This window comes from Telopea speciosissima, chromosome 2, assembly GCF_018873765.1.
Source record: "Telopea speciosissima isolate NSW1024214 ecotype Mountain lineage chromosome 2, Tspe_v1, whole genome shotgun sequence".
NCBI lineage: Eukaryota > Viridiplantae > Streptophyta > Magnoliopsida > Proteales > Proteaceae > Telopea > Telopea speciosissima.
In genome coordinates, this window is record NC_057917.1 from 27,932,062 (window position 1) to 27,954,559 (window position 22,498).

Genomic DNA, 22,498 nt, shown 5'->3' on the forward strand with positions numbered 1-22,498 from the left:
CGCATTCGAGTATGGGATGGATCCCTCTTGCCATGTGATGGCTAGAGATGTATTTTCTTTGTCCCTAATGTGTTCTATAATTGCGTGGGACACATGAGGGAAGCAGAAACCCTATTAGGGATGCACCAGGGTTCCCATGGGCGACCATGGGAAACCCTAAAATTAAAATGGGGCACCCATGGGACACCATGGGATAACCCAGAGCGTGCAATACCCTAATTGGTTTGTAATTGGTTTCCCTAGGGAACCATGGTTTGATCCTTGGACCATAGTTTTGCCTACACCTGCTACAAGGCGAGCAGCCAAGGAAATGGAATAATTCACTTCCCCTTTGGGTTCATAAATACCCTCCTAGGTTTTTGTATTTTCTAAAATACCCCTTAGGATCCCATTTCCTTGGCTGCCAGACTTGTAGCAGGAACATTCCTACTACTGGTGTAACAGCAAAATTTCGTCCCTTCGCAACAGGGTTCCTCTTCTTTGCAACACGGATTTGGAAAGAAATCCGTATTTCATTTTTTTAATACAGAGAGAGAACTCAACAGCTTCAAGTTAACCACAATTCAGATCAGAAGAACCCTTACTTTCCTAAATCAGAATAGTGTTCTTCGCATCAGGCTCATCTTCTTCGACGGGGAAAAAATCTCGGCGGGGTTCTTCTTCCACGGTAGGGTAAGCAGTAGATATGGTGGCACTAGTTGCCGTCTCTGACGGATACTCCGGCAAAGTGAGAGGAGTGAGGGAGAGGTTCACAGTGAGGTCAGGAGGAGTGGTGACAAGAGATAGAAGTGCAAGAAAGAGGAGAGAGAAGAGAGGTTGTTAGGGTTGAGAGGAGTGAAATATCGACATTCAAATTTGGTTGTTAGATTTGAAAAAGCCACATGTCAAAATATTAGATATGCACTAAACGTGCACTGGGGGATCATGTATTGGGAGCGATAAGAATCTACATATGTATAGGTGCGCGTACATGTGAGAGGCAACCACCTGTCTTATTTTTGCCATTTATAGGAGAAGGAGGGTTATTTATGGAAACCAAATAAACATGTGATTGATTCTGAAGTGTACGTGCAGATGATCTATGTTCCCGTTTGGCCTTGGACACGTGTCGATAGTACTTACTCTCTTTGTACGAAGACCTGATCTGGACTCACGTTATTTCTTTTGTACGAAGAGCAAATCTGGATTCTAGGTTATTTCTTTTGAGAGCCTCATGGAATATTATTCATTTCTTCCGCACCGTCCACTTGGTTTGGCTGTGATTCTGATTCTCAATTAGTGTGAGCTTGAGGTTCTATCTTTCACTCTTTAATTTGTGTAACCTTTTTTGTTTTGGTAGGATTAATTTGTGTAACCTGTAGTTTATAAATTTTAAAAAGAGAAGGCAGAGTACATGACTTAGGTTAGTGGAGTTTGTTGGTGTTCTGCTTTATTATTATAATTTTTTTTTAGCTCTTTAGTTTGGTAAAAAAAAGTGAGTGTTTGAGGTGTTACGCAATGGGAACTTTTGTATGGGCATATATTGCTATAAGGATTCCCCAAGAGGGGCTGCTCCCTTGACGCCATCAAACTCCTCTCAGTAGTTACAGATTTGTTTTTAGTATTTGTTGAGTTTTCCTGCTACAAAGTTTCTACTTCTTCGAGCCCTCCCTTGCACCTGCAGCAGAGAAATGGAGAAATTTTCGCCACCGATCTATGTGTTCTCCTTCTCCTTTTTCTTCATCTCCTTTCCTCAATTCCTACAATCGCACGCTTCGTTGGAATACATTCGACCACCTCCGCGGAGCATTATATCCACTCCCCACCGTGGTTCGGACTCCGACCCACAACAGGTCTCCCTCTGATGATATCTGATCTCACTTTCTCTCCCGATCTCTAATTAAATGCTTATTATTATTATAAGACTACGATTGATTGATTTGTGTGATTCGAAAAACCTCTGTTTACAGGTTCATGTATCGCTCGTTGGAATAGATCATGCGAGAATTAGTTGGATTACGGACGATAAGAAGGTTCCTTCGATTGTTGAATACGGGCTAACACCAGGAAATTATGAGGGTTCTGCAACCGGAGAACATGAGTGGTATCATTACTTCTTTTACAGCTCCGGCAAGATCCATCACGTCAAGATCGGACCTTTGAATCTGAACACCATCTATTATTATCGCTGCGGTGGAACCGGCCAGGAGTTCAGTTTCAAGACTCCTCCACCTACCTTCCCCATTGAATTCGCGATTGTAGGTGCGTTGTTCCTGTTCATACATACCTTAACTAACAGCTTAATTAACCTGCAAATTTCATTTTTCATTTGGTTTCCCTTCCTTTCCCTTCACTTCTCTTTTCCGGCAACTTCTAAAATTGAGAAATCGCAACTTCTTTTGGTTGACACGTTACTGTCCAGCCCTGGTGCGTGCTGGAACGACAGCAAAAACAGGGGTGGGGTGGTCCCTGTGAAACGACCACCCCACCCCCGTTTTTGCTGTCGTTTAGTGGGATTGGATGGTCCAGCTCCCACCACGGCTGGACAGAATCCTTGTTCTTCCAAACCACACTTCAATCCCCAAAGGATAACCAACTTAGTTGGAATCTTGAGGACGTAATAAGTTATGTATTCTTTATGTTTAAGACTTCAAGCTGAAGTCCCAAAAGTGAATAATGGTCCATGGAATTGGAGATTTGGAGTTGTCTTCTGTAATGGGAGAATCCAATGTACATAAGGATGACAATAGCATTTAGGGGTGTCAATCGGTCTGTTTGGCCTGTTTTGATCCAGAATGAATCAGTTTCGGTGTCCTAAGGATGAATCCGAAACTAAACCAATAAAAGTTATGTTTTGGTTTTGATTTGGTTTGGTTATGGGTTCTTATCAGTTACTCTAATCAGTTTGTTATGGGGTTATTTTCAGTTTGAGTCCAATTTGGGTTTAATTTGACATATATATGTATATAAAATTATGAAAAAATTACGGTTCTCAATGAGTTTTGGGCTGGTGTCGGATTTTATTGGTATGATTTCAGTCCAATTTTCCAGAAATTCAATTTCGAGTTAGGTTGGTTTCAACTTGGTTCAAGCCGATTTTACGGATTCATGCTAGCTTTTCTACTTTTAGCACTATACTGGGATGGTTTAAAGTTGGTCCCCTTCACAAATGCTCTGAGTGTTTACAATTAAGGAGAATGTTCTCTGAGCCGCAGCACAGCCTATGCCTAGGCACATGGGCAGCCTGTGCATGGGGGCAGGTTGGTCATTGCGCCCACCCCCATGTGCCTTGGCACAGGCTGCACTGCACCCCTTACAATTATTAAAGCTATTGACGAGGAGGGTAAGGAGGCTGGCTCAGGTTCTCATACAAAAACCACAGGTCTGAGTCGCACAGATAGAATCCAATAATGGGACCTATCTCTTAGATTCCATCTGTGCAGCTCAGGCTGTACGGGAATTATTCTCATAGGAGAACCTGAGCACTAGAGGGTAAGATCAGGTAAGGGCTTTACTTTTCAAAAAAAAAGGTAAGTGCTTTACTCTCCAATGGTTCATGGATCATGATGGGTCTTTGCCTTCTTCCTGTCATATGTACTGCCTCCTAAAATATCTGATCCATTATTACTTTTTCTTTTTGGCTGGTTTCTTTTTTCCTGTAAAACTTTTTAGCTGGTTGTAGTTCTTAGTCACACATTAATCCAGTCCAATTGAACTAAATGGATCAAAAGGTCATGGCCGTAGAAGAGAAAGGACAGAACATGATGTGGAACATGATGTATTTATGGCAATTAGTGAGCATAGTGAGGATGATACCCTCAATCTCATTTCCTGTTCAGGAGTTCCTTTTACTGTAACTAATTTAAAGTAGGGAAAACAGTTTTCTATCAGGAAGTGTGACATACGGAGTACACCCATGTAGGGGTGCGGGTTTGGGCCAACATGTAGGGGTGCAAGTGTGGCCCTGTCGGCCCAAACCCGCCCTGAGCCCGAACAGGGTCTGGGCTGAGATATTTGGCCTTGAGGGCGGGTCAAGGTCGGGCCAGGGTTGAGGCCGCTAGCTAAGCCTGGCCTGGCCCGCCCGACCTTGTTTTAAGTTGTACTATAAAATATATATATTATAAACTTTAAATGTCACTCACATTTTGTTATATAATACATTATATATGAAGATAATAAGTGATATAATACATTTTATTATAGTGTTATTTTACGTAAAATTGATAATTTTCTCTCCGGTCTATTCCAGCCCATGCATTTCCTTCCCCCTCCCCATGATCAGGGCCAATCAAGGTTAGTCCGGCCTGACCCTGAGGGCGGGTCAGGGTTGGAGTTTTCAGGTCTTGAATCAGGGTCGGCTCAGGCCTGGGCCCAGCTAAGGGGACTCAGGGTTGGGCTAGGTTTCTATAAAGTCCGGCCCAACCCAACCCTGTTGCAGTCCGGCCCAACCCAACCCTGTTGCAGCCCTACTCCCATGTGTCTATCTCTCTTTCTTCTCAAAACAAGGGGGCAGAGGTGTCTTTTCATATAGGGAGGAGAGAGCTAGACTCATGGGAGTGCAGGCCAGACTCCCGACATAATTCTTTTTCCCTTTAAAATAATATAATGAAACAATGCGATAGGCCTTAACCCAAACCTAATTAATACTTCTTTAATTAAACACTTGAATTTTTTAAGTAGAATATAATATTATAGTGACAGTTCCTAGTCATAGCTATCCACGTTACAGTTCTGTTGCACAAAGAAAGGTGTTGAGGGATTTTCTCAACACCGTAACACTAGAACTAGAACTAGACTAGAAACGGTTATGGAAAACGAAGATCACTCTTGATGGTTTCTTGATTTCTCTATTGATTGAATACTTGAATATCCCTTTCCATGGGTGCAAGGGCCTCTATTTATACAAGTTTCTCTCCCCAACCCTCTTTCCAAAGATTTGCTAAATCTGCCAGATGGCTTTCCTTCTTCGTAAGACAGTGGAGTTGTGCTCAATTAGGAAAGCTTTCGAAAGGGTGATCCTCTCCTCATTTCTTGAGATTCATAATCTTCTCGCACGTGGATTGCAGTTGCCAGTCACCATTTATCAGGGTTCTCTAAAACTGATCTTGCTGACGTGTCTAAACTAGTATAACTGCCACGCACATGCTTTGACCAGACTTGGATGAAGACTGGTTTCTTGGAACCCAAGCAATTCCACGTGTCATCCTCGGACTGGGTGGATAATATATGGTGTATCATTTGCCGCCTACTCCCTTTGCCTTGAACAAGGCGTAGGGAGGATTACTTGTCTCTTTCGAGGATCAGTATACTGATTATTATGCTCAATCATCCATGATCTTCATTCACTGTAGATCCATGCCCGTTTCCTCCTAGGCTCGTTAATGTTCAGTAGTACCGACCATCGCCTAGATGAGGATGCAATCCTTGTTTTGAAATGTATCTTTTATTGGGAGTTGTACCCTTGGATATGAAGCAGGAGTTCCCAAAGTTGTGCTGCCATTCTCCATTTTTAACACGTGGGACCGACATATCTTTCGAATTTCACGCATTTTGAGGGGACGTGAAAAGACATTTATAAAGTTTAAATTTGAATCTCTTGAACTCCCGCTGCTATCTTGTTGAGGAAGCTTTCTTCATGGGTTGGACATGCATCCAATAAGTTCTCGTTGATATCTTGACCATTGAACTGAATAAATTGGATTGATGCAGAGCATTCATTCTCCTCCCAAGGGTATAAAGGATTTTGAACTCCTAAAATTGCCCTACTTTATAGTTCCCCAGTTTTTGAGCTCTAAAGTTTTAGGATTCGCTGCCTCTGTTTCACTCTAAAGCCTCTTCATTCTGAATTTTCTGCTCCAACCACACTTTTCTTACTCAAGTAAGTCATCTTCTCTTTGCTTTTTGTAGTTGATTTCTTTTCTTTTTCCAAAAGATGTCAAGTTCTAAGAAAATTCCAACTTCTACGACTACTGATGAAGCCGCTTTGTTTAAAGAATCTGATCTGCGATTCCATGGCCAAAAGTCTAAGGAAGCTACAGTGGCTCCTTCCAAGGCGTCTAAGGAGACTACTGTAGTTCCCCCTAGGGTGTCTGATACGGTTCAACGTAGGAAGTCTGGTACTTTCGCCGGTACTTCCCGACGTAACCCTTCGAGTGGACCCTCTGCACCCCGACATAGTAGCCCTTCAAAGAAATCCTTTGCACTTCCTTATGGGAAAGCTCGTCGCATTCGCCAACCTCAACACGACCCTACGATAGGGAGGAGTGTAGAGGAAATTCCCTCGGTGTTGAATGTATTTGATGTCATGGAGCTCCATGAGGTCTATTCTATTCCCGAATCCATTAACCTCAGGGCTGCTTCTCCTGAAGAGAGATTAAATACCAAGTGCCCTGGTGAGATCAGTTTGATCTCAGATTCTTTTGAAGCAGATTTTCGTCTTCCTATTCCCCAATTCATTTCTCGTCTTCTCAAACACTATGGAGTTGCTCCTAGCCAGTTGCTTTCAAATTCCTAGAGGTGTGTGGGTGCGTTCATCCTCAAATGTTCCCGATTACATAGGCGTCCTTCCCCTGCACTGTTCATTTGGTGTTTCCTATTCAACTCACTCAGGAATCACCCTGGGTGGTATTTCTTCCACCAACGTGATCCCTCCATTCAAATCATAAGTAATATTCCTACCTCAATCCATGCTTGGAAATAGAGGTTCTTTTAGGCTTCATGCTCAAAAAACAAATTCCTCTGTAAATGGGGCTCGCCCAAGACCTCTAGTCTAAATAAGATCCCACTCCTTGACAAGGAGGATCTAAAAACCATTAATTTAATAATAGAGCCCAAGGATCTCGTGGAGCTAGCTGAGATGGATGCTCTGGATATGTCTCAACTTGAGCTAGGTGAGAGTGTATATAATTATTCTTGCTTTTACCTTTCTATAGTCATATTAATTGTGCTTTCTTTCTCTTTCTTATGAAATGGATCTTGATCTATCTTCCGCATTCGAGTTGGTCGAGAAGGAGAATATCACGATAACCGGGGATGAACTGGCTTCCTCGGTTCCTTTGAAGGGAAAGAAGAGAAATCAGGCTCCTCCCGAGCAGGAGAAGGTACCTCCCGAGACCGAAACTCGGAAAAAGAAAACCGAGGATCCCAAGAACTTGAGTCTCCATGGTGGCAAAAAGGGGGAATCTTCGACTTTGAGAATTCTTGGTGTCACCAATCATGATGCTTGGGATGTTAGCGCTTCCTCAAGGATCCAGAAGAACACTCAACTTCTGAAGCCCCTAAAGGAGAAGTTGGTGCTTGTTAAGGAGAAACAAAAGATAAAACCTGATCTGTTTGTTCTTAAGTGGTCAATACATGTTGACCAAAAGGTTTTGGGTGACTCCAATGCTGCTGAGCAGTTGGCACTAAACTGTCTCCCCCCCCCCCACCGACTGGGATATACTTACCTCTATGCACAATGATTCCCTGGAGAGAAATGCCTGTTCCCGGACTTAAGAAGTAACCTCTTCTTTGCTCATCCTTGGTAGAAATGAGTCTTCCTTGTTTTCCTGACTCGATCATCTTTTTCAGGCATTAGCCCATGTTGCTAGGATTGTGCAACGGAAGAGCGATCTGGCTTCCGTATATAGTAAAATGGAGGAGGAGTATAAGGAATTGAAGCGGGTCTGTAAAGATCACGACCAGTAGATCCACACTCTTCAACAGGAGAACAGGAAGCGGGAACAGGAGAAGGGGACTGCCGAGAAGGCTCAAGTGGCAGCCCTAAAACAATCTGAGGATCTTGAGCGGGTTTTGAAGTTGGCTGAAGAGGAATTGAAGAAGAAGAATAATCTGGTGGAAAGCCAGAAATTGGAAATTGCCTCTGAGAAGAGTAAATGGGAGGCAGCCAAAAAGTTAACTGCCGAAGTAGGCCGTCGGGCGGTGGCAGCCTACATTGCTTCCTTGGAGAATAAGAGGGAACATACCCTCACCATGGCGAAGTCCATGTTTCTAACTGCCCCCACAGCATTTGGGGGGAGAAAATGTGACCATGCTAAAGGACGACACTTATGTTCCCACTGCGCCAAGTGGGAAGATGAGGGTTCCTATACCCAGACCTCCTACTGATATAGAGTCTTCGAAGGCTAAGGAGGGGAGCTCGGGATCCAGCGAGTAAGCTCCAATCGATCGGGATCCTAAGGAGTCTGCTCCTATGCAGGTCCAAAATACAAAAGAGTCTCCTTCTGATGCTACCAATCCGAACACAGATTCCCCAACTCTTGTTTAACTGTTCTTCTTATCTTTGTTCTTTTCTCATCTGTTGTATTCAGAGTTTAGGATTGCTGTCTTTTTCTTGTACAAAATTTTTTTTTAATGAAGAATTTTTTTGCTTTGGTTGAAAATCTGCTTCCCAATCTCTGTATGTTAGCAAATTCTGACCATAACTTCTGAACTTTATATAGGTCCGTATTATCAAACCCGGTAGACGTTCTGATGGTGCGAGTATAGTGGAGGAACTGCAAGCTCGAGTAAAGATGTATGCAACTTTAAATGCTGCTTTGCTAAGGTTTAAAACTTGTCTTGAAGATGAGTTGGACTGTTACAATTCGCTTAAGAGGTGGGAAAATGATCTACTCGAAAGTCTCAATTTTGCTAGGGACATTGTAGATGCCATTGTTGATTATCTTTGGGTTAAAAAGTAGCCTGCAGCCAATCTGACCATCGAGCATCTTCTCAAATCAACAGTATTTCAATGCTTCTATGAAGAGAAGGCATTAGAAGGTGCATAGTGGCTTTACAATAAGGTGAAGAAGGCTACCCCCTATTTTAAGTAGGGGAATATTGACTTGGGCTTCAACCCTCAAGTTCTTGTGAAGGAGGTGAGGTTGGACCCGTCCTCCATTTCAACACCCTTTTTTGATCCTCCCAAGAACATTCCAAGACCACCACCTCCCAATCCTACGCGTCCAAAGCGCTTATATTTATAACTCTTATTATATATAAGTTGGGTATTTGTAACTTATAAACTTTTGTTTATCTAAATAAATGAGATTTTCATTCTATTCTTGCATAAATCTTCCTTTTACTCTTCTCGGCCTCGGTTGCTTGTATTGTTCGCTCAATCATGATCGATGTAGCTTTACTTTTCTATGGGTTGTACGCCTCATCCCTATGGTTGGCAGACCATCACTTCCTTCTTTTACTATGGTTCAATTTACCATTATCGTCGAGGGGCCATACTTTATGATTTTTTTTGATGATTTACCAAGCTATTGATTGTACCCTTCAACGTAGTACATTTAATGCCTTGGCCTCTTATTCTACCCATGTCCCGTTAGACCTGCCATATGACGCTTCGCTTACTACGCTATTAATGGGATCTGAACCAAAATTGAACCATCGCATCTTCTCCAAATCTTTACACAAGCTTTGGTAATCGTAGGAGCAATGGGGACATGCCACATGTCTCCTGGCAATTACTTCCTTTAACTCCAGACTATCATCTTTTGGGGATTCCCTTTCAATCTAGTTCGTCCATCCTTCTATAAATAGGGGGTTTTCCTTTCTTTTTCTTTGTCACACCTCCTTTTTGGAACAAAGCCATGGATCTTCACTGCGGCTTTCCTCCCTGTTCTTCCCTTGATGTCCTCCTATTTCTCTAGTGTCACGAACGTCGCTACTTCTATGGCTATAGCGGATGCCATTTCTTGGGTGTTGACTCTCCAACTTTATAGCCCTGGTTTCAAGTTTGATCTTTAAACGACATTTGCCCTTACAGCTTCGATCTTCAATCGACACACCGTGTCTTTTGAACTTCCAAGCTGGGGGGCTACCTCTTTGTATAATGTGCCTGCGTCAATGCTTGACGCTGTCATGTTGACACAAAGAGGTGGAGAGTCTTGAGGTGGTTGTTTCCTGCCACCCTAACCTCCTCAGAATTCAAGGGTGGGAAGATTTGCACAAGTATTGCGCTGGAGGATCTGAGCCGGCGTTCTTCTTGTTGTCTTCAACACCCTTATCTTTCATAATGGGAGGAATTCATCGCAGGGATCCATTCCGTCTTCAAGGGAGTCCGAAGACATCCGTATGGAGATTCCCAGTTGGCAAATAATCTCCTCAAGGCTTCTCGGGCTCGAGTTGGGCTACAGGAGGGCATGCCATGTATGTCTGGGTTGATCGTAGCTTGTACGGCATCCTCTTTATGGCTACTCCTGTCTCATGCTTCTGGGCCCCGGTTTCCATTATCCTCCACATCTGTTGTCTGGCGAACCAAGATGATGCTCTGCGTGCTTGTGGTCTAGGTACACCTTGTTTCTACTTCGCTTTTGTTGCCAGGAAGAGGCATTCACTGGCAGCCAAACACACCCACTTCTCTTTCTTGGGACTTTGTATCACCCTAAGTTCTCATTTCAACGTTGTAAAATGATGATGTATTTGTTGCTTTTGGTACCCCATTTCTATGTTGTAAGAAGTTCCCCTTTAATAAATGATGAATCTTCTCAATTTCCTTCTATTATCCATGATGCTTTGGCTTGTGTATTTTTTTTTTCATACTGTCATTTTCATCATGATCCATCTACGTTTAAACTCATTGAAAATCGATCATTCTGGTCAAAAGCAACTTTATGGTCTAGAGACCATGAATTCTTTTATGGAACGTTGATATGGCGTAACTCACCATTATGGTCGGAAGATCATTAATTTTTATTATGGAGCGCCACTATGGTGCAACTCGCCATTATAGTCAGAAGAACATCTCGCCATTATAGTCAGAAGACTATTAATTTTCATTGTAGAATGCCACTATGGTGTAACTCACCATTATGGTCGAAAGACCATTAATTCTCATTGTGGAATGCCACTATGGTGTAACTCGCCATTATGGTCGGAAGACCATTAATTTTCATTGTAGAATGCCACTATGGTGCAACTCACCATTGTGATCAGAAGACCATTAATTTTCATTATGGAATGCCACTATGGTGCAACTCACCATTATGGTCGGAAGATCATTAATTCTCATTGTGGAACGCCACTATGGTGTAACTCACCATTATGATCGGAAGACCATTAATTTTCATTGTGGAATGCCACTATGGTGCAACTCACCATTATGGTCGAAAGACCATTAATTCTCATTGTGGAATGCCACTATGGTGCAACTCACCAATATGGTCGGAAGGCCATTGATTTTTTATTAATAACTTGCACATTATTAATAACATGCGAATCCTTTATAGCTTGTTCATAAAAATGAATCAATGAGATTGATAACTTTATTAAATGTAAAAATCTGAACATTTAAAATAATCCAAGGTTGATTTAAAACAAGTGAGGACTGACCTTCACTGGTAAAATTTTTTCAAATTTTCTGAGTTCCAAGACCGTGGTATGGGTACCCCATCCAAAGTCTCTAAATGATAAGCTCCTAGCACCACTTGTTTGGAGATTTTGTATGGTGCGTCCCAATTGGAAGCTAGCTTTTCCATGACTCTTGGATCAAAGGCTTCCACTTCGCAAAGTATCAGGTCTCCTTATTGAAATATTCTTGGTTTCACTTTTGCATTATAATGGCATGTAGTTCATTGTTCATGCGCACCATTCCTTACACGTGCTGTCTCTCTGATTTTCTCTAACAGTTCCAAATTTGCTCTCAGATTTTTACTGTTAGTCTCTGGGTCATAAAGCTATACCATTAGTGAAGTTTCTCCAATTTCCACAGGAATTACTACTTCAGTTCCATATGCCAACATGAATGGGGTTTCCCCTGCTGCAAGCCTTGTGGTTGTCCGATATACCCATAAGATGTTTGGTAGCTCTTCAGCCCATAATCCCTTGGCTGTGTCCAACTTCTTTTTTATCCCATCCAGCAAGATTTTGTTCATGGCTTCAACTAAGCCATTAGATTGGGGATGTATTACTGCAGTCTTACATAGCTGAATCTCATACCGATCACTGAACTCTTTGAACTTCTGCTCAAATTGCTTCCCATTATCTGTGATAAGGGTTCTCAGGATTCCATATCTGTATATGATAGAAGGAGGAAGAACTTCCACACCTTTGCGGCTAAGATAATGGCCACTGCCTCTGCCTCCACCCACTTAGCGAAGTAATCTACTACTGCCACCACGAATTGTCTACCTCTTGATGTCTTTGGGAATGGACCCAAAATGTCCATCCCCCATTGTACAAAAGGCAATAGTCTAGAGATAGAGGTGAGTTCAGTTGTTGACTGATGGGTGATCGGTGCGAAGGTTTGACATTTGATGCATTTGCTTACAAAACTCATTGCATCTTTTCGTAAATATGGCCAAAAGTATCTTTGCCTGATGGCCTTATGAGCTAACGCTATGTCCCCCAAGTGTTGTTCGTAAATGCCAGTATGAATTTCCCTAAACACATACTCTGCCTCTAATGGCCTGAGGCATTTCAAATACGGCATGGCGTAAGCTATTTTATAAAGTACTCCCTCGATCATAATGAACCATGCTGCTCTCATATATATCTTCTTAGCTTCTTCTTTGTTGGTCGGAAGCAGGCCCCCTTGGAGATATGCGATAAGAGGATCCATCCAACATGGTTCAACATCAATGGGTAATGTACTCTTGGTTTCTTCGATGCTTGGTACGTCGAGAATGTCTATATACATTGTTCTTCCTAACTCTTGAAAATCTGATGTGGCCAACTGAGATAGTGCATCTGTAGATGTGTTCTGTGTACGGGGTACTTGTCATATTTGAAAGTAATTGAATTCAACAATTAATTCGCGTACCTTCTTCAAGTATTGTGCCATAAGTTATTCTATAGCTTCGTACTCTCCATTCACTTGGTTACCCACTAGCTGTGAATCACTATGTACGGTGATCTTTTTCACCATCAGGCTCTTCACCAAGCATAGGCATGCTATCAATGCTTCGTATTTAGCTCCGTTGTTGGTAGTTTAGAATTCAAATCTCAACGCATAATGTACCACAAAACCTCCTAAGCTTGTTAGTATCAATCCTGCTCTGCATCCAACGCTACTGGAGGATCCATCCACATACAACATCTAGGGCTCTTCCTGTTCTTCATAGTCGTCATCTACTACTATTGAATCATCATCTGTTAAAGTGCATTCTACGACAAAGTCTGCTAATGCTTTTGCCTTGATAGCTATGCGCGGTTTGTATTGGATATCAAATTCTCCCAGCTCAGCCGACCATGCAACCATCCATCCAGAATGGTCGGGTTTTGTAAAATTTTTTTTTAATGGCTACTTTCTCACCACCATTATGATATAAGCTTGAAAGTAAGGTCTTAGCTTTCGCGCCGCTATGATCAAGGCGTAAGCGTGCTTCTCTATGTTGCTATACCTGGTTTCTGCGTCCAAGAGCACCTTGCTTACATAGTAGATTGGTTTTTCCACTCGACCGTCACCTTTGACCAATATTGCACTTATAGCCACCATGGTGGTAGCTAAATAGAGTTGGAGCACATCCCCTGGGTCTGGCTTGGCCAAGAGAGGTTGGTTGGCCAAATATTTCTTCAAGTCTGTAAACGTTTTTTGACATTCTTTTGTCCATTCGTAAGTGAGTTTGACTCCCTTTGTTTGTCTGTCCTTTGCTCTGTTCTTTAGTGCCTTAAAGAATGAGAGACACCGATCTCCAAAAGCTGAGATAAACTTCCCGAGTGCTACTACTCTTCTTGTTAACTCTTGCAAGTCTTTGACTCTCTGTGGTGACTGCATTTCTAATATAGCTTTGATTCTGGCTAGATTTGCTTCTATCCCTCTCTATAATACCATGAAATCAAGGAATTTTCCTGAAGTTACCCTAAACGCGCACTTTGCAGGATTTAGCATCATTTTACTCTTCCTTAAGACTTGGAATGTCTCTTCCAGATTAGTCACGTGGTCTGATGCCTTCAAGCTTTTCACTAGCATATGATCCACGTAAACTTCCATGTTGTGCCCTATTTGATTCTTAAAAATATGATTCATTAACCGTTGGTAGGTGGCACCTACATTTTTTAGCCCAAAAGACATGCGTGTATAGCAGTAGGTATCTCTATCGGCAATGAAAGAGGTCTTCAGTATATCTAGTTCATACATTTTAATCTGAATATACCCAGAATAGGCATCCATGAAACTTAATATTTTATGGCCGACAGGTGCATCTATTAGTAAATCAATACGAAGCAAGGGGTAATAGTCTTTAGGGCATACTTTATTCAAGTTGCTGAAATCAATACACATACGCCACTTGCCATTAGGCTTGGGTACCATTACAACATTGGAAAGCCACTCAGGGTAAATTGCTTCTTCTATGAACCCTGCTTCTAGTAGCTTGATCACTTCTTCAATCACTTTCTCTTGTTGTTCTGGTGCAAAGGTCCTTTTCTTCTGAAAAACTGGTTTGGATGTCGGGTAAACACTTAGCCTATGTTCGCTAATTCCCGATCAACCCCGGGCATGTCTGTAGCCGACCACGAACATACATTAGCATTATTCCTTAAAAAATTTACTAGGCTTTTCTTTCGCTCGCCGTTCAAGCCTGCTCTTATCTGTATTGTGCAGCTTCCATTCCCTCAATGATTTCTATAGGGATCAAATCCTCGGCTGGTTCTGATGTTTCATGCTCAGAATCATCTCGATCGTCTTCAAGGTTGATCTGGAGTATCTGAGGTTCTTTTCCCCTTATTCTCAGGTAACCCTTATAGCATTTCCTAGAGGTTAACTGGCTTCCTCGGCATTCTCCAATTCCTTCATCAGTGGGAAACTTCATGGCTAGGTGGGGAGTGGAGACAATAGCCTGTAGGGTATTGAGTCTTGGTCAACCAAGTATCCCATTATAGGTGGAGTTAACTTTCACTATCAAAAAATTCATCATTACCGTAGAGAGTTTGGGTTCCGTCTCCACCATCACAAATAATTTGATTGAACCCTCCACGTGTATAGGGGCACCATTGAATCCATATAGTGGAGACTCTACCCTCTTTAGCATCTCGAACTTCAGTTGCATCCTCTCAAACGCATCATAGTACAGGATGTCAACTAAACTCCTATTGTCCACAAGGGTCCTGGCCACCGCACAATTGGCAATGGTCATTTTGATCACTAAGGCATCGTCATGTGGAACTTGTAGGTCAAATAAGTCTTCATCAGAGAATGTTATCTGCTGCTTAGTCTTCCTCCTCTTGTTGAGTACTTCAGTATGGAATACACATTGGGCATGATTCTTTGTAGAGTTAGAGGATTCACCCCCCAACCCGGGGCCCCCGAAGATTATAGTGATTTCCCTGAGGGGTGCATTCTTAGTGTGTCGCTTTCCCTTGCTCGGTCTTCTTTGTCCTCGGTATCTTCCAACTGAGTAGGTGACTTCACCCTTTCTTCGGGTTCTCGGGGACGGTACCTCTGTCTCCTTTTGCCACCTTCCTTTTTGATAAATCTCCTCAGGCGGCCCCTCTGAATGAGGGCTTCGGTCTCATCCTTCAGTTGCCTGCAGTCCTCTGTGTCGTGACCATGATCTTGGTGAAATCTACAATACCTGTTCTTGTTACGTGAATGCGCGGGCTTGATCATCTTGGTTGGCCAGCGCAATGTCACTTGGTCCTTAATCTTATTTAGGATATACACCCGGTTATGAGTGAGGGTTGTATAGACTGGCTCTGAGTTTGAATCATTCTTTGGAATGCCTTGTCATCTCTCTTTCTCTTCCCATCCTTCTAGTCTTTGCTGTTCTTTTAGCCGTTTCCTTTAGACTGGGAATCTTTATTTTCTTGGTTCTTCTTCTCGGACTTGCCTTCTTTCTCCTGCTTGGCCGCAAGAACCTCCACCAGATTGATGTGCTTCTCGCAGCGTGAGAAGAGTTCATACATGTCCGCCGGCTCATCCATGATCAGGGATTTCTTCAACTCGACATCCCTGATGCTACTGCGTAGAGCTTGGAACTTCACATTCTGGTCCAGATATTGCACCTCCAGTGCCTCCTTATTGAATCTTGTAAGAAAATATCTGATGGATTCATCAGAGTGCTGCTTAATAGCTATGAGATTGGCTATAGTCTTCTTATGAACTCTGCTGCTTAAGAAGTGGGCAAGAAAGGCCCGCCCAAGCTCTACAAAGCTGGTTAGAGATCGCGGCTTGAGGTGTGAGAACCACTGTCTTGTCGCCCCCTTCAATGTAGAGGGGAATGCTCTATACATTATAGCATCAGATGCTCCCTGAAAGAACATTAACAATTTGAAGGTTTTCAGATGGTCTTCTAGATCCGTCGTGCGCGCATACTACTCAATCGCAGGCATCTTAAAGCCTTTTAGTAGGGGTTCTGCTCTGATCTCATCTGTTAAAGCGAGATCGGTGGTTAATTGGAAATCATGGCTCAGAGCCAGGTTCTTTCCCTTCAAGACCTCTTGAATCTGATCCTGCAACTCCAGCACTTTGTCATTCAAGGCTTGCTCGACCTTGGTCATCTGGGATCCTTGGTGCTTGCTGTCCCCCAGGACCTCCTTACCCTTTCTTCGAACGTTGTTCGCATCACTGTAGTTCTCGCTGTGTTTTGGGGAATGGATTCTTTCCCTCGCTTGTGACGGATGTGGTGGTGCCGAGATTACTTGTAGGAAGTTGTGTTGCACCTCCAACATCTGGTCCATCTTGTCTTGCCATCGAGACTGCATCGCATCAAATTGTTCCATAGTCACGTACCGTGGTGGATCCCCAGGGAGTCTTGCCTGCGATTCCTCCTGTTGGGATTCGTTCACCTCTAGGATCGGATCATGCAGTCTGGGGTGAGGACTTGCAGGTCCACCCAAGGCTCCTCCTTAAGCAACAGCGACAGCGGCAGCCTTTGAAACCTTTGATTGATTGCGAGTGTTGGTCATAGTGGAATCCTCATAGGTTTTTCTCCCTTGTTTCCCACAGACGGCGCCAAATATGTTACATAAAGAAAGGTGTTGAGGGATTTTGTCAACACCACAACACTAGAACTAGAACTAGACTAGAAACGGCTACGGAAAATGAAGATAACCCTTGATGGTTTCTTGATTTCTCTATTCATTGAATACTTGAATATCCCTTTACATGGACGCAAGGGCCTCTATTTATACAAGTTTCTCTCCCCAACCCTCTTTCTAAAGATTTGCCAGATCTACCAGATGGCTTTCCTTCTTCATAAGGCGGTGGAGTTGTGCTTGGATTAGGAAACCCTTCGAAAGGGCGATCCTCTCCTCGTTTCCTGGGATTCAGAATCTTCTCACACGTGGATTGCGGTTACCAGTCACCATCTATCAAGGTTCTCTAAAACTGATCTTGCTGATGTGTTTAAACCAATATAACTGCCACGCACGTGGTCTGACCAGACTTGGACGAAGACTGGTTCTTGGAACCCAAGCCATTCCACGTGTCATCTCGGACTGGGTGGTTAATATAGGGTGTATTAGGTTCAAAAATAAGAAATAGATTAAAGGGCCAGACCTTAACCAAAACTAATGCATGCTGCCCTAATTGAACACTACAAATTTTTTGGGGAAAAGAATGTTGCTTGGTTGCATGGGGGATGCAGTTCCTGCGTCTAGACATAAGGCTGTGTGAAATGAACGTTGCACCCCATGAAAAGTGAAAATCTCCAAAGGCACAACGCTCATTTCGCACAGCCTTGAGTCTAGGCGTAAGAACCACGCCCCGCACACGACTAGGTAGCGTTCTTTTTCCAAATTTTTTTTTGTGTCCTTTGATTCTTTGACAATATCTAGATGACAACATCAAAGTCTTTATTGGATAAATCATTTAGCCACAAAAAAGGTGTATTCTTTTTGTCAAAAAGGTCTAATATTTGTCCAAATGTCTTATAGGCTTCTACTGCCTCGTGGATAAATAATATTTCAATTCTGACCATTAGATTAAGAGATCATGATATAGGTTCGCCACATGTCAAATTTCAGAGTCTATTTCAACTAAATACCCCTTTTGTATTGACACACATCTCATGTATGTCAATGCATGTGTAAGAGTACTTTAGACCACATTTGGAAAACTGAGTGGATTGGGATGAGTAGTCTGAGTCGAGTTAAAAATTTGGAAAACTTGGTCAAAAGTTGTGTAGATTAGGCTAGGATACCAAATTACGAGACTCGATAAAAAATCTTCTGAATCAAATAAGATTTGGTATTTTTGTCCGAGTCATGACAAACTCGGCGAGTTTAGGTTTTTTTAGAAAAAAAAAACACAAAGCCGATTCACTTAGAAACTGAGTTGAGTAAAATAATAAATCCTTATTCTAAAATAGTAAGATACTCTCGTCTCCTCAACTCCCTTATCTTATTCAATGGAATAAACTCAAAATAAAATTATATGTGATTCCTTGATTTTTTTATTTATTTATTTTTTGTTTCCCATATTTTACTGTATTTTCCTGATTTTTGTTAATTTATACATATTTATTGCACTAATAATTAAGAAATAACGTGACTTTCCTTGACCAAGTCTGACCAGGCAAGTCACCAGGTTTTTCTGAAAGACAAGTTGAATTAGAAAACCTGATTTTCCAACTATACTTTAGACATCACAATGCACTCTTTCTATTTTGAATGAAAAAAAAAAAAAAAAACAATTTAAATTAAAAAAAAATCATAAAAATAGATGGATGAGATTTATCTTATAATTTTTTAAAACATCACCTTCCATTGTTACATGGATAATTACCCAAAAAAGATCATCAATTTCCTTCCTTAATGTAATGGGGGCTTTTCTTGGTAAGAATCAATTTTACCTGACTTTTGTATCCTCATGTCTAGTGTATAATGACACAAAAATGAGGGGTAAGTTAGTAATTTAATTTTAACTTCTTCCTTCCCTCTCACGTGCGATATTTGGCCTTCCCTGCCAGTTCAAATCCTCTCCTCTCATCCCATTCCCATTGCAATCTAATTTCCTGATATTATCCACGCAAGGTTTTGGCTCTCTAATAAGTAACAAGATTTCATGGTTCTTGGTTTACGGTTCTTGAAGATTGCATTGACGAGTTTTTCTTTTTTGTTACAAATCACGAATCATGAAACATGCTTTGGTAAAAAAACAAAAAGCATGTATCATGATTCAAGTTTTTATACTTCACGAAAGTTCCCATGATTTCTCTTTTTCCGGTAGCCCATGGTGTATCAATCATGAGTCATGGTTCAAGGTTTTAGGTGGTCGAAAAATAACAGCTGGAGATAAAAAACAATTGGTCACAGATTAAGGCTTCATGTGCCCAAACAGTTATTGATTGGTTCGGTGGAATGGCTATCGGAATTTAGCTCGTCTCTAGGGAGTCCAGCAAGTCCAAGATGCCACCAGCCGTTGGACTGTGCTGCACACATCTCTAGGCATTCGCCGAGATGTGTGCGGCACAGCTCAGCCGCTGGATGCCCCTTGGCAGCACCCTGGGCGCTGGCTCCCTGGAGACGATCTTGATCCCTATTTTTGCCTATGCTTTAATGTGTGGATTAGGATGGATCAAGATCGTCTCCAGGGAGCCCAATGCCCAGGGCACACCTAGGGGGCATCCAGCGGTTGAGGTGTACGCTCACATCTAGGTGCACGCCTAGGGATGTGTGCAGCACATCCCAATGGCCGGATGCACAATGGGCATGCTAGGCTCCTTGGAGACGAGCTAAATTCTAAATGTGTTTCAATACAAAAAGTAAGGGCAATAGAACTCTGAACGATAGCATGGCTGTTACGCTCAGACACATAGGTGAGCAAATTGACTACCCTACCCCAATGAAAGGTGCTGAGTACCTATTCCACGACCCATATGTCACTTGGAGCCTACACCTAGACATAGGAGCTTGTGAATCTATACGCTACCCCTGTTAAATAAAAAATCACATTCATATTGATGCACTTCGCACATGCTCTCATTGGTCCCATGCTGGTGCAGGGCACGCGACCAAGCAGCCATCTCTTGTTCCTAATTTATATCTCTAATGCATTGGGCGCGCCTAACAGGAGATTTAGGACAGACGGAATGGACAGCATCAACCCTAGCACACGTCGGCGAAGCAGACTATGACGTGCTTTTACTCCCGGGAGATATATCCTACGCTGACACCCAACAGCCCCTCTGGGACTCCTTCGGCCGCTTCGTCCAACCATATGCAAGCCGGCGACCCTGGATGGTGACCCAAGGAAACCATGAGGTTGAAACCTACCCCATCTTCGAGCATAAGCCTTTCAAAGCATATAATGCAAGGTGGCGTATGCCCTTCGAGGAGAGCGGCTCCACCTCCAACCTCTACTATTCTTTCGATGTTGCCGCCGGTGTTCACATTATCATGTTGGGATCTTACACTGATTTTAACGCTGATTCTGATCAATACAAGTGGCTCCAAGCTGACTTGGCCAATGTCGATAGGGTGCAAACACCCTGGCTCGTCGTTCTACTTCACGCCCCGTGGTATAACACCAATACTGCCCATGAAGGCGAGGGCGAAAGCATGAGGAAAGCCATGGAGGGCTTATTATATCAGGCCCGGGTCGACATTGTTTTCACCGGACATGTTCATGCCTACGAACGCTTTGTGAGTCCTCTCTCTCTCTCTTTCATTTTGTTTTCTGGTCAAAATTAATCTGTTTAATTTTGATTTTTGACTATTAATTTTTGGTTCTTCTGTTCTATTTGTATTATCGGTTCTTACATCTATTAAAAAAAAAATAGGGAGGAGGGAAGGGGGGGGGGGGAGGAGAAAGAAAGAAGGCTACTTAGGTGCTGCAGTGCTGCACATGGTCCGAGACACAGGGCACTTGAAATGACCTCCGCACTTTTGAAAATTTTTGCCTTTTCATGGGGTGTGACAGTCATTTTACGTGTCCCTGTTTGGACACAGCACGTCCAGATAGTGTTCTTTTACGGTAGAACAATAGAATATTTCGGTAGAACTAATGGAGTTTGGTTCCTCTGCACGTACCAATAGGTGAACGTACATGTGAGAGCCAACCACCTGTCTTATTTTACCATTTACAAGGAGAGAAGGGGTTTTTTCGGAAACAAAATTAAAATGTGATTGACTCTAAGATGCAGTTCACCTGAAGATATATTTTGAAGTTTACTTGTTAGTGGGGTCTCTACCAAGAATTTCGGACTCCCCAAAGTGAAAATGTGAAGGGATTTTATCAATTTAGATCCTCTACAGCGCAACTGCTCGTAGCGGCCTGTGCGGTGCAGACTGAGCTGCACGCTCAAAGACTGCCTTACCCTTGCCCAAACGCCTTGCCCGAGCAGGGGTAAGGCAGTCATTGCACGTACGGCCTAGTCTGCGCTGTACAGACCGCTACGGACAGCGTGCCGTAGAGGATCTGAATCCGAATTTTATATGGTTCTTTTCAATGCAGTTTTTTAATTTTTGTTTTGTTTTTTTTTTCGGGTGTAGCCATGTTGGTGGGGGTGGTGGAGGGAAGGGGGTATTGAATACTTGAATCTCTGCTAGGCAAGGTCCCTGACAGAAACCACGGTGTGGCCCGCTTATGAAGAAGCAAAGAGGTTTGAAGGTTCACCAGAAAAAGGAAACTAACCCCTCCCCCTATTATGCGGTTAACTTATCGAAAATTGGTGACATACCCAACCCTCTCCCATTAAAAATATAAATATTGAAAGCAGTTTCCCTTTATTCGTCGATTCCTTCATCAGGACGTACCTTAGCATTTTATATTTTCCTTCACCCATGGTGTAAGAAAACTTTCTCCATAATTTATTTTTGAAAATTTATTACAGACTCGAATATACAACAACAAGATCAATCAATGCGGACCTGTGCATGTGACCATTGGTGATGGAGGAAACAGAGAAGGACTTGCTTTAATGTGAGTATTTTCTTTTGAAATGTGAATTTTCTTTGATTTAACTTAACTATAGATGAGAAATGAGATTTATAACTATTTAGTTATTACTACTGGTAAACATATGATGACAATTTGATTTTCATTTCATATGCGCGCAATTGTTGAAGGTTCAAAGACCCTCCGTCTCCATTGTCGTTGTTCCGGGAGGCGAGCTTTGGACATGGCCGGCTCAGGGTATTCAACCAAACTCATGCTCTTTGGTCATGGCACCGCAACAATGATAGAGAACCGCTAATGGCAGACCAGGTGTGGCTTGAAAGTCTGAGCATGTCAAGCGTGTGCATGAAACCTTCTATTATATCGACCAAAGACGAACTTTGAAGCTAATCTGTACCTAGAATCATGAAAAAAACCTTCAAATCCCTATAGTTATTTCGTTCGAGGTTGGATCCAATCGGTAGAGGGTTGTTTCTATTTTCTGTACACATTGCTAACTCGTGCACCTACATTTCAAACTTCCTTTTATTTTTTGGCTGGATGCATTACAAACTACTAACTGTGTATAATGAAATAAAAGTCATCTTAGAGTGTTTCAGTTTTAGAATTAAACTACACAATCAATATGGCAAATCCATTGAACATGAAAGTACATTTACCTTGATCTATATTGTTGGAAGGAAACAATCTTCTTGCACTTAGACCTTCTCCATTGATATTGTCTACTCTATTTTTTATGACAGTTAGGTT

At 42.4% G+C, this 22,498-nt stretch overlaps 1 protein-coding gene across 1 annotated transcript; it reads left to right on the forward strand.

Annotated features, from left to right (window-relative positions):
- The first annotated feature begins 1,652 nt into the window (after window positions 1–1,652).
- LOC122652150 (purple acid phosphatase 22-like) lies at window positions 1,653–22,138 on the forward strand. The gene is made up of 5 exons (XM_043845823.1): window positions 1,653–1,832; window positions 1,950–2,241; window positions 19,922–20,493; window positions 21,684–21,772; window positions 21,919–22,138. The coding sequence occupies exons 1-5, from the start codon at window positions 1,671–1,673 to the stop codon at window positions 22,130–22,132; spliced, it is 1,329 nt and encodes a 442-aa protein (XP_043701758.1). The 5' UTR covers window positions 1,653–1,670; the 3' UTR covers window positions 22,133–22,138.
- The last annotated feature ends 360 nt before the right edge of the window (window positions 22,139–22,498 follow it).

Coding starts and splice junctions, on each gene's coding strand:
- LOC122652150 (XM_043845823.1), top strand. CDS start 1,671: ATGGAGAAATTTTCGCCACCGATCTATGTGTTCTCCTTCTCCTTTTTC. Junction 20,494..21,683: donor TTCATGCCTACGAACGCTTT/GTGAGTCCTCTC, acceptor AATTTATTACAG/ACTCGAATATACAACAACAA. Junction 21,773..21,918: donor AGAGAAGGACTTGCTTTAAT/GTGAGTATTTTC, acceptor CAATTGTTGAAG/GTTCAAAGACCCTCCGTCTC.